General features: G+C 38.3%; 1 protein-coding gene across 1 annotated transcript in view; it reads left to right on the forward strand.

Annotated features, from left to right (window-relative positions):
* The window catches only part of EDAR (ectodysplasin A receptor), a 132,639-nt gene that overhangs the window by 87,017 nt on the left and 29,678 nt on the right, over window positions 1-15,944 (forward strand). The window contains exons 4-5 of the mRNA XM_088445865.1: window positions 94-275; window positions 957-1,042. Coding sequence (XP_088301991.1) covers window positions 94-275; window positions 957-1,042 — 268 coding nt within the window. The remainder of the gene's footprint in view (window positions 1-93; window positions 276-956; window positions 1,043-15,944) is intronic.

Genomic DNA, 15,944 nt, shown 5'->3' on the forward strand with positions numbered 1-15,944 from the left:
AATAAATCATATATTGATTTCTTTTACCACATCTCAGTGCATGCATTTTCCAGCTATCATTCTTTGCCATAAGAATGTTCTATGTTATTTTAGTCCTGTGGATATGGCACCAAAGATGAAGACTATAGCTGCGTTCCTTGTGTAACTGGCAAGTATTCTAAAGGCGGCTACCAAATATGTAGGCGGCACAAGGACTGTGAAGGATTTTTCCGGGCCACTGTTTTAACTCCTGGGGACACGAAGAATGATGCAGAATGTGGACCCTGTCTCCCAGGGTGAGCTGATGTGCACTAATTATTAAGTTTAAATTAAATACAATATTAATCTCACAGTATTGCACACAACTGCAATAAATATGTTTGCTTAGAATTATATTGCATTTGTAATGAATTTATGTTAGACTGTATAAGATTGGTATTGTATAGTTGTATTGAAGATCGCCTTATCTTTTTTTCATTCAATACTTTACCATTTTAACGTGTGTATTGCTGGTACGGTATAGTCTCAATTTACAGACCTTATTTTGTGTTCTACAGCACATATTAGGGGGTACATTTACTAAAGTGCGGGTATTTAGAAATGGAGATTGGTTGCTATGGGCAACATCTCCACTTCTAAAATAAAAACCCACACTTTAGTAAATATACGGTACACCTAGATCTCACCAAGGTGTCTCTATTCTTAAGCTCAGCATTGGCCAATTCTGTGTATCAGTTTTTCAGGTGCAGCACAATGCATACAGTAGGTGTATCCATTTTAGTGATCTACATTATTAAAAACCACAGAGATTATCATATAAAACAACTGGTTCAATTTATGCAAAATTCTATTAATGAATTTAATAATTATGTTTCACAATTTGTAACACTATCTTTGATTTCTTTCTATGGCCGTAGTTTTAGATTATTATTATTTTTCAAACCTTTTGAACCTCTTCACTGTGTTTTCCATCCCAGATTCTACATGTTAGAGAACCGTCCTAAAAGCATATATGGCATGGTGTGTCACTCATGTTCATTGGCACCTCCAAACACCAAGGAATGTAAGTAACCTGCCTCTACTCCTGCACGTGCTCCCTATAGTTGAACGGTGGTCATGAACTAAAGGTATTACAGTAGTTGTGTAAACCATCTGATACATATGTGCAATACATTCAGTCATAGTTTTGAAATGGAAATAAGGGTTTATTCCAGTGTTTCCCAAATCTTCTTGAATCGCGCACCCTAGTGTATCAGCATTTTTTCATCGGCACCTCTAGGCCAAAAGTTTCTTATTGAGAAATTCAGAAAAAAATATTAAATTAAGTAAATTGTGCTTACTTGTCATCTTGAGGTTCATTTATGTGGTGGTAGACAAGGTTGTCCTTCTGTTTGTCCACATATTTATGATTAGTAGCCACAAACACTGGTTTTTCATATCACGTTGACCATAAATAATTTAAATTGTTCCTGGACCACTAACTTGTGGCGCCTCTGCAAGAGCCCCGCAGCACGCCAGGCTGCCATGACACCCAGTTTGGGAATCACTGGTCTATTCAAATATTTTTTTAACATGTTTTGAATCCAAAGAAAAACATTTACGGCTACCTAGAGAGGAAGACTATGCTGCATCATTTCCCCACTCTTGGACACAACTAAGTTTAAAAAAACCCTACTAACAGACTAAAAAATTGTAAATGAACTTTAATGTCATTGAAGTCCGAACTATAGTTGTCTCTAGAGGTGCAGCATCTTTTTGACTCGGTGGTGCTGCTGGTCCATCTGCTACAAAGCAGAGAGTTAGAAGCCCATATAAAAAGTCACCAGACATGCATCAGCCCCTGCACATGTGACAGCTCTCTCACATGCACTAGCCCCACATATGAACTATCCCTCTCATGTGCACCAGCTCTCACGTGCACCAGCCCTCTCACATGCATCAGCCTTGCACATGCACATGTAGTGATGGACATCCAAAGACTGTCATGGATGTTGGACAGGCTACTGACAATTGATCATGCAATGCAGTGGTTATTTACTATCGTATCCAAACGATTGGATGGTAGAACCATCACTATGGTTTGCACATGCGCAAGAATTCCATTTTACACATGTAAGAGGGACCCACGGTTGTGATTTTTAATAGTTTTGTTCAGTCGTATTTTAGCATCGGAAGACCATTGTTTTCACACCATTTAATGCCAGCTAACACCGGAAAGCCGTCATCGAATGGAAAAACACTGTCACTGGAAATAAACCATTAATAGCAGAGACCCATGGCTATTGATGTGTATACCTATGTACATGCACCAGTCTTCACACATGCACTAGCCTACAGCAAATACTCAAAATAGCAGTGCAGGGACCTTTGGATGAAGTGGACATGAATCACTGGCCACTTCCAAATGTTGCTATGGGGCCCAGCTGCCCAATGATTGCGTGTTATGTCCTGGCACGCAGACCGACGTCGGCTCTACTTTCTCAGACTTTGCTGACTGGGAGCTGGCATCATTCTCATTCTCAAAGTGTGTGGAACTGTTCTGAAAGATGGAAATGTTCTGCTTCTGTTACAGGAGGTTTAATATGTTGTGTATTGTAAATTCATTGTTGTTGCTGATATACTTTCTCGGCGAAAACTGTGCAGATTTGGATTGTTCAATTGATTGGGATGAATGAATGCAATTTGACCCTTGGATGATATGCCCTTACAGTCTCACATAATGCATGTGTTTGCCATTTGTGACTCCTAAACCTAACCCTCCCCCCCACGGCTAAGACCTGACCAGCACCGCTATACTTACGATGGGCATCCCAGCTGTCGGGATACCAGCGTCGGCATCTCCACTACTGACAGTATTCCGGCGCCGGTCTTCTGGCCAGGTAGTGGCATTCAGGCACTGGGATTTTGTCAGCCGGGATGCTGGCTGTAGGTATAATAACTACATCCCGTTTTAAGCTATGACTACGAGTTAGGTTATTATATTGGTTTGTCAGTAACTCACATCAAACTTTAATCCATTTTTTTAAATATATAGAAAAGACTATTTGAAAGTTTTTTGTTTAATGTTGTCTTCCATGGCTTCCAGTAAAACATGTACAGTCCCTATTTTATCAAACCATTTCTAGTTGCATTAGGAAATAATGTACAGCAGGCCACTTATTGAAAAACCTTTAATGCACTGATACAGAATATGGTTGATTAGTAGAATGACAATATATGGATTAACTAAAAACGCACTGACTACAAGCAAGACGCTTGACCAGCACACTGAAATGGTGTCCAAAGTTGCCTGGCTCAAACTTTGCACTAGGATTGATCTTGCTTCTGGTTATGTGTTTGTCCTACAGGGTATAAATAAAGCTTTGGTGAGTCAATAGATTATGGGATGCTGGTGAATGGTGATAACTGATAAACCTAACTCAGAGTATTGGTACAGAGTGGCACAGTAGAAGTGCTGCTATGCTGTACTTTGTCCACTTGTATTTCTTTACTTTCTTTCTTACTATACACATACATCTTATTTCATACTATGATTCTCTCATAAGAACTAGCAGCAAACTCAGAAACAAATCCACTTATAACAACTGTTCAATATATAAGCAGTATGACCATAATCAGATGTGGTGGCCAAGTCAGTTGGGACTGGGTGTAACCAGTGCCTTCGCTGTCACAGAAAATGCAGACAGCAGTGAATGAATAATTGGACTATATTTAATTTGTATTCCTGGCAAATGAGAACTGGACTGATCCATTGCCGAAATAAAATTTTCTCTTAAACTTGCAGGCTAACTTTAATGATCTGGTGTCATACTTTCATTTTGACATATTCCCTAGTGTTTATATGCCTGGCACAGTAAGGGTGTGATTTCTCCCTATGTAAAATTGCGTCTGGACTTCTTCATTTTGTGCTTAAGCAAATTGTTATTAGAATGACAAATCCATACAGAAAGACTCACATGATCAGCACTGGATAGGTGAATATTTATAGGCTGTCTGTAATTGCATTTAGAAATATTTCTGATTTATAACTGTACAATCAAATTAAAGTCCAAATGTTCCTTCCAAGATTATTCCAGTTTAATCTTGCACAGCTGTACTTAATTCTTTCAAAAATGTCTAATGATTGAAAGCAGCTCATATATATCGAAGTCAATGAAATCAGGGTGACTGTGAACAAAATAAACGGTCATTATTCAACATGAGCTCAAACCGCAAAGAAGATCTCAGAGAATCACAGATAACGGAAATCAAAGAGATAACGACATTCAAAATTAAGGACAACATTACAAGGTAAACACAATGGTTCACCCAACACACTGTTTGCTACTACAAGGAAACTTGTCCTGACAGTTGACAAACCAACAGGTTCCGATATTGTCCAACACTGAATCTGGTCATGTTTGATAGGATTTCAGTAGAACACAATTGTATGTGTACTACATATACACTATTATTACCATATCACGTCAGTGGTTACTGCACAGGGGAAAATTAAATACAGTACTCTAATACTCAGTAAGGATGGGTGATGGATATAAAAAACAAATGGATGACGAGTAATTTGGTATTAAATAAGGCAGAGTTGGAAACCTTGGGAAAAGCAGCAAAAAGTAACAGATTCAAGCAAGATATGATTGTGACCTTGCCTGGGTGAATTGGTGTTGCTACTTGCTAGTATTACCTGTTTTCAAAGTCATGACTTTCAGCAACTCTTCCATGCTTGCTGAGACTATTCACCATTCTGATTGATCTTAAAGTTCACAATACACCAGAAACAACCAGAAGTTCTGTAGTCACCTCATGACTTAACCATCTTGTTAACAAACCCCACACTACCTCACTGCATGTGTTTTGTTCTCTTCTCAGGTTCCAGGAAGAAAAAAAGAGCACACAAACGACTAAAGTGTCTTGAAAGCGACTGAGAATCAGAGCATCATTGTTGTCTGTCCTTCCTGTGTCACATTCCATAACTCATAGACTGCCCGTTACAGCTTGTCATAACATTAACAATACTAACCACTAATAACTAATCATCATAAACAGAATGTTTTACTCCTTTCAATATATCTATGTAAGCAATAAATAATAAATATGCAACATTTTTTGACAAATACCTTTATAATACCTGGATATTTTATTTACATAAGTAGTATATTATTAATTATAGCATGCGACATCCAATTTCCCTAAAAAGGTCACAAACATAAATATTATGTATACTGATAAGATCTAGTTGTCCTACAATAACAGGACAAAGAACATAAGGAAAACAAGGAATAAGGATGAATAAGAAAATAGATATTGTCAGATGAAACAGTTTTACCATCATCATTATAATACACTACTGTATCCTCATTCAGAACTATGTCCTGACTATCTTGGATTCAGTTTAAAAAACAATTTAAAATAAAGGACAAAGCTCCTATACAAGCCCATCCACTTATGATACTTTGGGTGTGATGTATCAGACCTTTGAGAAAGAGGACAAGTGGAGATGATCGTAGAAACCAATCAGCTCCTAGCTATTATTTATCAAGTACATAAAATTATAGCAAGAAGCTGATTGGTTGATATGGGGAACTTCTCCACCTGTCCTCTTTAGAAGGTTTGATACATCATATCCTTTCTGCTTAAAGCTGGGTACACACTAGGATGACGATTGGTGAGTGCATACACACTTAAAAATCGTCGGCCCGATGTGTCATGCTTGACGTCACAACTGGATGGGCAATTACATGTGCCCGCCCAGATGTGCTGTCAGTCACCAGCGGCCCCTGCTCAAGTGTACAGGCAGTCGGCTGACCACCCATACACACAGCACAATGTGACTATATATGTGCAGATATATCTGCCATAGGCCAACGCGATATTTCTGTGAACGACATATCTTTGGTACACACCTGCCGACGCACTCATGATATATTGGCTGGCATTAGGGTCATATAAGTGTCATTTTCTCCTGGACAATTGGCAGATAATGGCATCTAGGTTTCTTGTATGGTTCTATAACACAATATGTCACAAAATATAAGTCAGACTATCTACTGCACACTGTTTTCTTTTAAATATAATAATTTAGAAAGAAAAGGAAAATGCAGGTTTTTTTAAGTAAGGTTCTAAGGGCCTAATTCAGAGTTGGGAATAGAGTGAGATATCTCTCTCAACTGATCATCTTGGTGAAACAATGCTGCACTGCAGGTGGGGCCATTTAAAATTCAGAGAGATTTAGATTTGGGAGGGAGGTGTCCAAACTGACATCTAAATTGTAGAGTAATAATAAAGCTGTGCAATATTTGTGAGCTACATGCAAAAGCAGCCAGTATTTACCTACATGCAAAAAACAAATTATGTATTTACACCCCTTGCTTTGCAACATGGTTTGTCCAGGTACACATTTAAGTGCTATCTCTCTCTCTATTCCCAACTCTGAATCAGGTCCTAAGTACAAGATAATAATTAGCAAATTATATTTTTGGTAAATATTCCTTCAAAACTGACATTCTTATTCTTGGTACTGAGCTGGCCAAAATATGTTACTGATGCTTAATTTTTTTTTCAATTTAAGCAAGATTAGGTAAAATTTTACATAGATTCCTTGTATGCTAAAACCTAGAAAATATTTGAATAAAACAGTAGTTAATAAGAAGGGTGTGTATGGGAGCGCATCTCATTAATTACAACCTGCCGCATATTTGCTTTGGTTTGTGGGCAGAAAGAAACATTTCCCATTTAGAGTATCCTCACATCTGCAACACAACAAATTCTGCTCCCACATAATATTCCTGGAACTAGTAATTAGTATGCACATTCGGTGAGGACTTTATTGAGGCGTAACCCCTCCTCCCAACTTCAAGGTACACATTGTTCTGTGAAAAATGCAGCCACACATCTTCTTTGCTGCATCCCTTAAACCTTCTTGTCGTGTTGTTATTCACATCCGAGGAACACAGGGCCATTCACAGAAGAATGTTAGGAGGTAGCAGCTGTGTGTTTACCTCCTCATGCAGGTGCTTTGCTTGGCAGCCAGTGTAAAACCACATGCACAGTTAGAACCTGCATAGAGATGCCTAAAACAAAAGGCCTCCGTATCCCTGTAATTAATTAGAAGTGGGACCTTGCTGTAAAAATATATATAAAAAAAATGTATCTGAGAAATATATTCCATTGGAAAAGCATTGTCTCATAGAAAGCCTCTTGTAACTAACAACTTTATGGAAAATGAATGTTGCCATAGACATGCATGATACAGTAATATACAAATATTGTTCCAGAAATGTGAGGAACAAAGGTTTATTCAGTAATGCTTAACTAATCAGATTATGACGTTATAACACAATTTATGAAGCAGTGATAACCCCTTTCTAGTGTGTTTTTTTCTGATAAAAGGGTTATCACTGTTTCTCACTGTTTAATAAGAGGGAAATCCTATAGGAAAGACAGATTGCCCCTGCGGTCATGTTACCTAATTTATCAACGAGTTTATCACTCAAAACTAGTAATAAATATCACTTTTTATGATAAATGGTGCTCCAGCCAATCAGCTCCCAACTGTCAACTGTTAGAAAAATGACAGTTTGGAGCTGATTGGCTGGAGCACCATTTATCATACACAGAGACATTTATCACTAGTTTTGAGTTATAAACTCATTGATAAATGAGGCTCAGTCTGTATCGCAGCCCATAATCTGTTATGGGGAATGTGTAGTGGGTTCAATTATACAAACTACTAAGTATTATTTGTAGTTTGAGTTGAGAATGTAACAGAATGGCCTCATGCTTTCTCACCATGCAGTGAGTCTGGTGCCCAAATTCGCCAGGTGCTTGTCCTGCACATACTGTAGGTGGCATTCCGACCGCTTACACATGTGCAGTACCCAATCATTCTAACGCAGCCAGACGAGAGGATTTCTCCTGAGAGCTCCTATTGCATTTACTGCACATGTGTAACATTTTAGACCACAATGAAGAAAGAATGGCTGGAGGACTTTACAGTAAGCATTATGCTGTCTCCAGAAGGTAAAACTACACAACCAGATAGGTGGTTTTCACATCAACTCTCCAGCTGGTGTGGCACTGCTAAATTACGGTGATACATTATTCTGTATCGCTGCAGTATTAAGTGTTACAAAATATAAAGTACCACAGTAAAAAGAGAGAATAGTAATAGGGATACCACATAGAAATTGAAGTATAGAAAACCCTTCCAGTGGTGCAGAAGTTTTTGTTGGGGCTCCAGAAGGTAATCTAAAACCTGTATTTCTGTGATAGACAGTGATAGAAACTTTCAGTTAGCGCACCTTGTAGATAAATAGACCCCCTCGTTAATGTAATAAAAACTTAAATTTGTTATTTAGATTCTTTATTATTTAATTGAAAGCATAGACCATATGTCTCCATTATACTTAGGGATCTATTCATCATAACATAATTCAAACAAAGTTTGGGAAGCATTCATCATGCCCCCTGCCCTAAACTATCTCTTCTGAAAGACTGCTGTTCCTGTGGAGTCAGTTTTTCGGAAGTGAGAGTGTTTTCTCCTGTTCCTCCGGTCTTTCTTTAGTTGTCACTGCTTGTTTTGAAGCTGCACACCTTTATGAGGTGCACTGGATGCGCAGCTTAATACTCCTCAGTTTTCCACTGTTGTGTATAGATGAGCCACCCAGCACATATCTAGACTCTCTCCACCCTTGGGAGACTCCTCTACATCCCTAGACGCATTTCTAGATTGCATAGGTGACTTCCTGAGAGTGGATAGTTGACATCTTCTAGAGGCGCAGTGGGCTAAAGAGTAAATGTCACATCACCTACCCAACCATCTACCTCTAGAACCACCCCTTAAGCTTTTCTCTTTAAAAACTATTCGCTTTAGCTTTATTTATAAATTAGGTAATTACAAAAATGAGAGGACATCCCATTACATGTGTCACTTTTATGTGTCCATATTTTTCTGGCACATTGGGCACATTGAGTGTGAGAAATGCTCATCTTTACCACCTAACACGAATATTCCATCCCATAGGAGAAAACATGATTTCTGTTAGCTCAGAGATCAATGGCTGCCCCTCCATACACCTAGGAATGACCATATAAATTTATCCTTTCCACCACTTAATCCCACTCTAAACCCGTCAGCCAGGGCAAACTTCTGCTCCAATGCAAATGTTGACATCATGCTCTGCATACCCATGTCCTCAAAAAAAAATGAGGCACAGCAGCACAAAAAGTAGATGTTGAGCTGCTCATTTTGCGATTCGGAATTGGGGCCCATATTTTATAAATATACTAAATGTACACTACTAGCTGCCTTATACAGTAGAACTACAAATAATGGAGCGTACACACGGTCAGATTTGTCAGACTTGTCAGATTTGTCAGATGAACGACTGAACGATTAAACGATTTGAACGATTTGGACGATTTGACCAAAGTTGTGAACGATTTGAACGATTTGAACGATTGAACGATTTTTGACTGCATTAAAATGAATGGAATCGTCCAAGTCTGACTGCAAACCCATCAGATGTCAGATATCGTTATCTGACAAACGGGAACGCGCATCGTTGATCGTCCATCGTTCAGGCATGTCAGATATGAACGATTTTCCTTCAGATATGAACGACTGAACGATTTTTAAATCGTTATCGTCCATATCTGAAGAAAAAATCTGATCGTGTGTATGCACCTTATCATTCACAAATGTACAAGTAAGATTTTCATGGATATACAGTAGGTGCAATCATTGAGGGAGATTATTTTTTTCCTCTGCACAGTAGTCTTCCTGCCATTAGACCTACATAAGGGGTTGTTTGCTTTTGGACAACAAACTTCCTTACCATTACCTGATTCCTGGAAACTGGGTCGTGCCGCTGCTCACATTGCTGGAGGTTATAATCTATTCAGTCTTCTTCATTAAAAATGTGGGGTTTGTTATCCTCTGCTGTTTGCTGTTTGTGGCAGAGCCGCTTGAGTGACAGTTAACTGGACCGAAGGATAACTCAGCTCCCGGCCCAAGGTAGCACCTCACCCTATTTGGCACATGGTGGAGAGAGGTAATTGTAATAAAATAAACAATTGACAATACAGAATAAATCATAGAATAAATTAACAAAATGTAATTGACATTTTTTTGTCTCATCAAAGTAGTCACCTTTTGAAGATATAACTGCCTAACATACTTGTGGCTTTCTTTTTATACTGGAAATGAAATATTGTTCAGGAAGTTCTTCCCGACACTGTAACAGAAGTTCCCACAAATCAGTTGCACTTGTAGGTTGATTTGCTTTCACCCTTCTGTCCAGCTCATCCCAAACAAGCTCGAGGGGTTTAAGCCTTGAGACTGAGCTGGCCATTCCATGATTTGAAGCCTACCATTTTGTTTTTTTTTACTTGACGGTAGCTATGACATGGCCTGGAGGTACAGTATGTTTGGTTCATTATCATGATGTATGATGCAGCCTTGACCAACTAGACAAATACCAGAGGCTACTGTATGACGCTGCAAAATGCTACAGTAGCCCTTTTGGCTCAAGGTACCAGTCACTCTGTACAAGTTGCCGTCTCTGGATCCAGCAAGAGAGTCCCAGATCACTTCCTTCACCATGTTTAACAGTTGGTGTCACACACTGAGGAACCATTCTTGTTCCTACTTAACAGCATCCAAAAAGTGGCATACATAAACCCTGCATGATGAACCAAAAATGTGATACACTAGTCCATAAGATCTTCTGCCAGACTTCAGTAGTCCACTGGCTGTGCGTCATGTTCCAGGAAAGCCTCTTTTTCTTATTTTGACACCTTAGTGATGACTTTCTTACTGCCACTCAATATGTCAAATCTGCAGCTAGAGCTCTTCTCTTCACAGTTAAAACTGTGACTTGCTTACTTTGACCAGTATTAGGCTGTGCTTGAAGATGTTGTCCTGTGAGTAGTCTTGCAAGCTGTTGGCTCTCAAAATCTTGTCTTCTGATTCTGTTGGGGCTTTGAGTCTTCTTCCTGTCAGAGGTTCCTCCAGATTCAATGTGCCTTGTGATGGTGCTCTCTAATACTTTGTCTGTTGTTGCAATTTCTCTATAGGATAGACCTACACTATCAAGGGTTATAATGGTTTGTCAGTCTTTTTATTTATATACACTGTATACAGTATTTATATATATGTATCAAGGGTAGCCGTGGCACGCACAGGACTTGTACTTTAGATGGGAAACACCTTTGATCTTGTGAACGTTTCAGTTTATTTCAACTTTCGTTGTTGTCCTGATGTAAAGTTGAAATAAACTGAAACGTTCACAAGAATGAAGGTTATTGCTGTACAAGTCCTATGAGTGCCTCAGCTACCTTTGAGATAATATATATATATATATATATATATATATACATATATACATACATATATACAGTATATTATAGACAAACATATATATATAAAACATATAATATATAAACCTGTATGTATATATATACTGTATATATATATATATATATATATATATATATTATCCTTTATTATTATTATCCTTTATTTATATGGAGCCTTACATAGTACATGAAACTAATAAGTGAACAAAAAAAAAACAAGAAACTTACAGTACAGTGAAGGACATTATATACATTGCTGTAATAGTGATTAAAACGCTCACAATAAGCAGCAGGGGGTTCACAGAGACGTGTTAGGTGCCCTTATGAGGAGTAAGGAGCAGAAGAAAGTGTAAAGAGAAACACATGAGGGAAGAGGTCCCTGCTCGTGAGAGCTTACATTCTAAAGGGGAGGAGCAGACAGACAGGCGTGACACAGAAGGGGAAGATAGGGAGGAGAGAGTATTATATATATATATATATATATACAGTGTATATATATATATATATATATATGTGTGTGTATATATATATATGTATATATATATATATATATATATATAAAACAACTTTCCCAGGACTATGACCAGCTTGTGACAAGCCAAATTCTTTGACTCTACATGAGAGCCAACTTCTATATTATTGTATTGCCTATTATTCACTTAGATCGTACACTGAGAAGAAGAGTATATCTGGTTATGTGAAAAAGAGAAGCAGAAAGAAACAGAATCTCCAAAATACATAGGAATAATGTATCTGGTCCACACAAACTTGCTACATAGAACACAACGCTAGTCACTCTTTGAATTTTTTTTATATTGTTTCTGAGAGATATTGGTGCGCTCTAAAAGAAGTGTATAAGCTGCTGGTGTTATATAAATAAGGGCGCAGAGTTAGCTATTTCTTCTTTTCAGTATGCAACGGTTCTCATACCTTAATGCTACCTTTATTAGCTTTTGGAAACATTTTACCCTGGATATAATATACTACAATAATCAGGCTCTTGCCATCAGACTGGCATACCTGTTAATCAACATTGACTACTTTTCATATAAAGGGCAGGATGTACTAAGCATTGCATCTGCTATACTGTACATTCTGACACTTACCGGGTACATACCGGTAAAAATATCGGCGGTATGTACCTAGAAAATTGCAAAGGACAGCTCTCCTGGTAAGAGCTGTCCTTTGCGATAGAGGGACTTTTGGGTTTATAACCCAGAACTCCGTCTGTCGTCCTTCTGCGCATAAGGACACATGCACCATGAGGGGTGCTGGAAGGGATCCATTTGGAACCCTGTCAGGGGGAATTGTGGAATGAAGTCCATAGGTTTCTCTAAAGATGACTTTACCCACCGGGTCCAAGCTCCGGAATGTATCGCTTGGTACTTATGGAAATGTGGACAAAGCTCTGAAAATAGGGGTTTTCCAAGTTTTTACCACATTTCACCCTTTAGTAAATCCCGCCCAAAGTTTGCTGTCACCAGTTTTTATGATGGATTATATTATATTTTCTCTCCTCTGAATAACACAGGTTTCAAAGGATTTAGTAGGCATAGAGCATATTCGGAATTTGTTTGCTATTTATCAGTCACAGGCTGAGACACACACTTCATTGGACTCCTGTGTTACCTTTATATTGAATGGCCCCGATACATAATATCTACAAAGTAGGTGAAATTGTTGATTTCACCTACTGTACTTTTGAGAAAATAAGTGATAATGAATAATAATCCCAAAGTACCATATCTGCCTAATCAGTGAAGTGGTGTACAATTCTGTCTTATGTACACAAAAGCAATATTTTGTCTACAAAGAACCATAACAAAATGTAATGCATAAAGAGTTATTGTATTTTTGTCTTCATGAACAGTTACCTATTCAAATGAACTATAAATGAAAGGTTAAAACATGTTATTCTGCATACAAATATTTGCTCCAATGCCGATAAAACATCCATAGAAACAAATGGAATATATTACATTGGTGAATTTGGTGAAAATCAGAAATGTGTTGACTTGTGTCTTGATTAACGGATCTGACAGAAAGTTTGCTCCTGACATCTTACTCCACTGTTTTGTAAGTCGTTATTGCAGAGACCTCTACCTGCTTTTCCCAATTTTCCAAATCAATAGATGTAGATTATCGGATCTGTGAGCTAAAAAGAAGTTTTAGCTGCAGCTTTTGTTTTTGTGAGAAACGAACGACTGAGAAAACAAGCCAAACGGGAATAAATCCTACTGTATTCATCAACCTTTGTATTCAGTAATCCTACATCTTACATAGCGAGTACCTAGACGGACATGTGTTCTCTGTTACTTTGTGGCATAAAAAAGTTCATTTCCTCCATTCTGTCCATTTGCTTCCATCTGGAGTAAAAGGGGGAGAAATAATAGTAAACTTGCTGTATAGGTTTTAGCCCACATGGAAATATAAATGTAATGGGTAATTAAATATGAAATAGAACTGTGGAACACTGCCTATATGGCGGCAGCTGATGACCCACATTGGACACTGTGAATGAACAAATCATGAATATATAAGAAGAAAGTAAATGTGTTATGTGGCTATAGTGCTCTGTTACAATCCCTCACTCCTTCTTTCTTCATGGTTTAGATTTGTCTCAGGTGGACCTTATTATAAAGCCTTCCTCGGCTGGCTTTGATGGCTAATTTTTTTTCTGTCAGTACTTTGAAATGCATTGTGTTCATCTGAAGCCATAAGGTGATTCAAATCAGTCAGTGTGGGGAGAAGACTCTTTTAGTGTGATAGTAAGCAGAAATGCATAACGCAGCAAGTTGTCATAGCAATGCCCTTCATATACTACTTCTATTACAAGACTTTACTATTTTAATATCCTGCCTATAAAAAAGACAGACGTATCCATGTAATCCCCTCATAGTCTATAGAATAAATACACCACTGTTAAGCAGTTTACAGCTATAGAAATATGCAGTCTAATACCAAGCCTGACCAATGTAACAGATACACATGGCCTGTAAACTTAGCAACTCTGCTCCATTACATCCCTGATGCTTCTTCTTATTGCTCTGTGCAGCATTACATGATCGCTTGTGATGAAATTACTCCTGTTCTGCTAAAGAATGAATATTGCGGTTTGGGCACATGCTTTCTTCCTAATACCAGTGCGTGCCAACAATGAATACTGGAAGCCTTATGTAAGTTATTGACCAAGCCATGGATGCTTGCCAGTGCATATTGTGATGGCATTTAAATGCTTCACATGGGCCAAATGCCTCCACAGCTACATCGAGCAATCTGTTCTTCTAATTTTTTGGACAGAAATGTTTGTTGTCTATTTTTATTCACACCTTTTCAGCTCTCACTGTCTCCGTAATGATTTTTAGCAATACTCTTATTTGGGCAGAAATCTCAACACTTAACAAGAATATAGATTTTTTACTTATTAAGGTTGTTTATAGCTAAACTGGCATTTCAATCGTCTCATGTCTAGGGGCCTTACACTTAGGTGTCCATGCCTTTTGTAATGGCGTTCTGGTTAGTGATGTCCGTGTGTCCTAACTTCATAACTAGACGTGCACTGATGTGTGTTCTTCTTGCATTGATTATGTCTTCGTTCACTTTAATATGGAAATAATATGTGTATTTTCATGCATCATGTTTTCTTGCTTGATTGACCAGACTGGAGTCCTGGCACTGCCTCCCTGCACCTCTCTTCACTTCTGATTGGCTATACTGTGCATGCCACATTATTCTAAGCAGAAACTGCAGATTTAACTTTTAGGAAATGCAATGCTTAATTATGAATAGCCATTTATGAGGGCAAGAAAATTTTTCTAAGGAATTTCTAGAAAACAAATGTGCAGCTTATTCTAGATAAACATATTGGTAATGGTTGTTAACGGCATCTGTAAGGCACAATTTTAATAACTTGTAAAATATCAACTTTTTTCTGCTTTACATTGATCTTCTGGATTTCCACAACATGTGGTTTTCTTTATACACATGTTCCCTTTAAAATTTGACATTAAAAAAATCTATATTTTTGCAAAATAGAAGCAAATTATATTAAAAAGGCAATTACCTACATGCCTAGAGTTTGCCAATCTACTACTTACTATAAGTCATGTTTTAAAATACAAGTTCTGGCTCTGGAAAATGAATGGCATATTTTCCTATGGGCAGTGTTCCCAGGTTTGCAGTGTTGTAAAGGCTATTTCATTAACACAGCTAAGTCTCAGTCTGACTTAATAATAGGTAGTGTGATTTGTTGTCCTAATGCCATAGTCTTGCATGGCACATAATGGTGGTATACAGCTCTTTCTTATTGGAAGCGTTTGTCCCTAAAAAGGTCTGCAGTTCTGAGCATGACTTTGGCCATTTAATACTGGGGAGTGTAACAATGAAGTGCACGACATGTCGCTAGCTTAGATGGGGATCGGTATAAACGACCGCCAGACGTGAGGCCAGCAGTTGAAATCTGGACGCCGGCAGCCCAAACAGCGCAGATCCCAACAGGGCAGGTAAGTACGCTATCCCTACCCCTCTCCCCCCTTACCCTCCCTTAGGGGTACCTAACCCTAACCTCCCCCCAGGGGTGCCTAAACCTAACCCAGCCTCCCCACACCCTA

The sequence above is a fragment of the Taudactylus pleione genome, unplaced genomic scaffold, assembly GCF_031769625.1.
Source record: "Taudactylus pleione unplaced genomic scaffold, aTauple2 ptg000391l, whole genome shotgun sequence".
NCBI classification, from domain to species: Eukaryota; Metazoa; Chordata; class Amphibia; order Anura; family Myobatrachidae; genus Taudactylus; species Taudactylus pleione.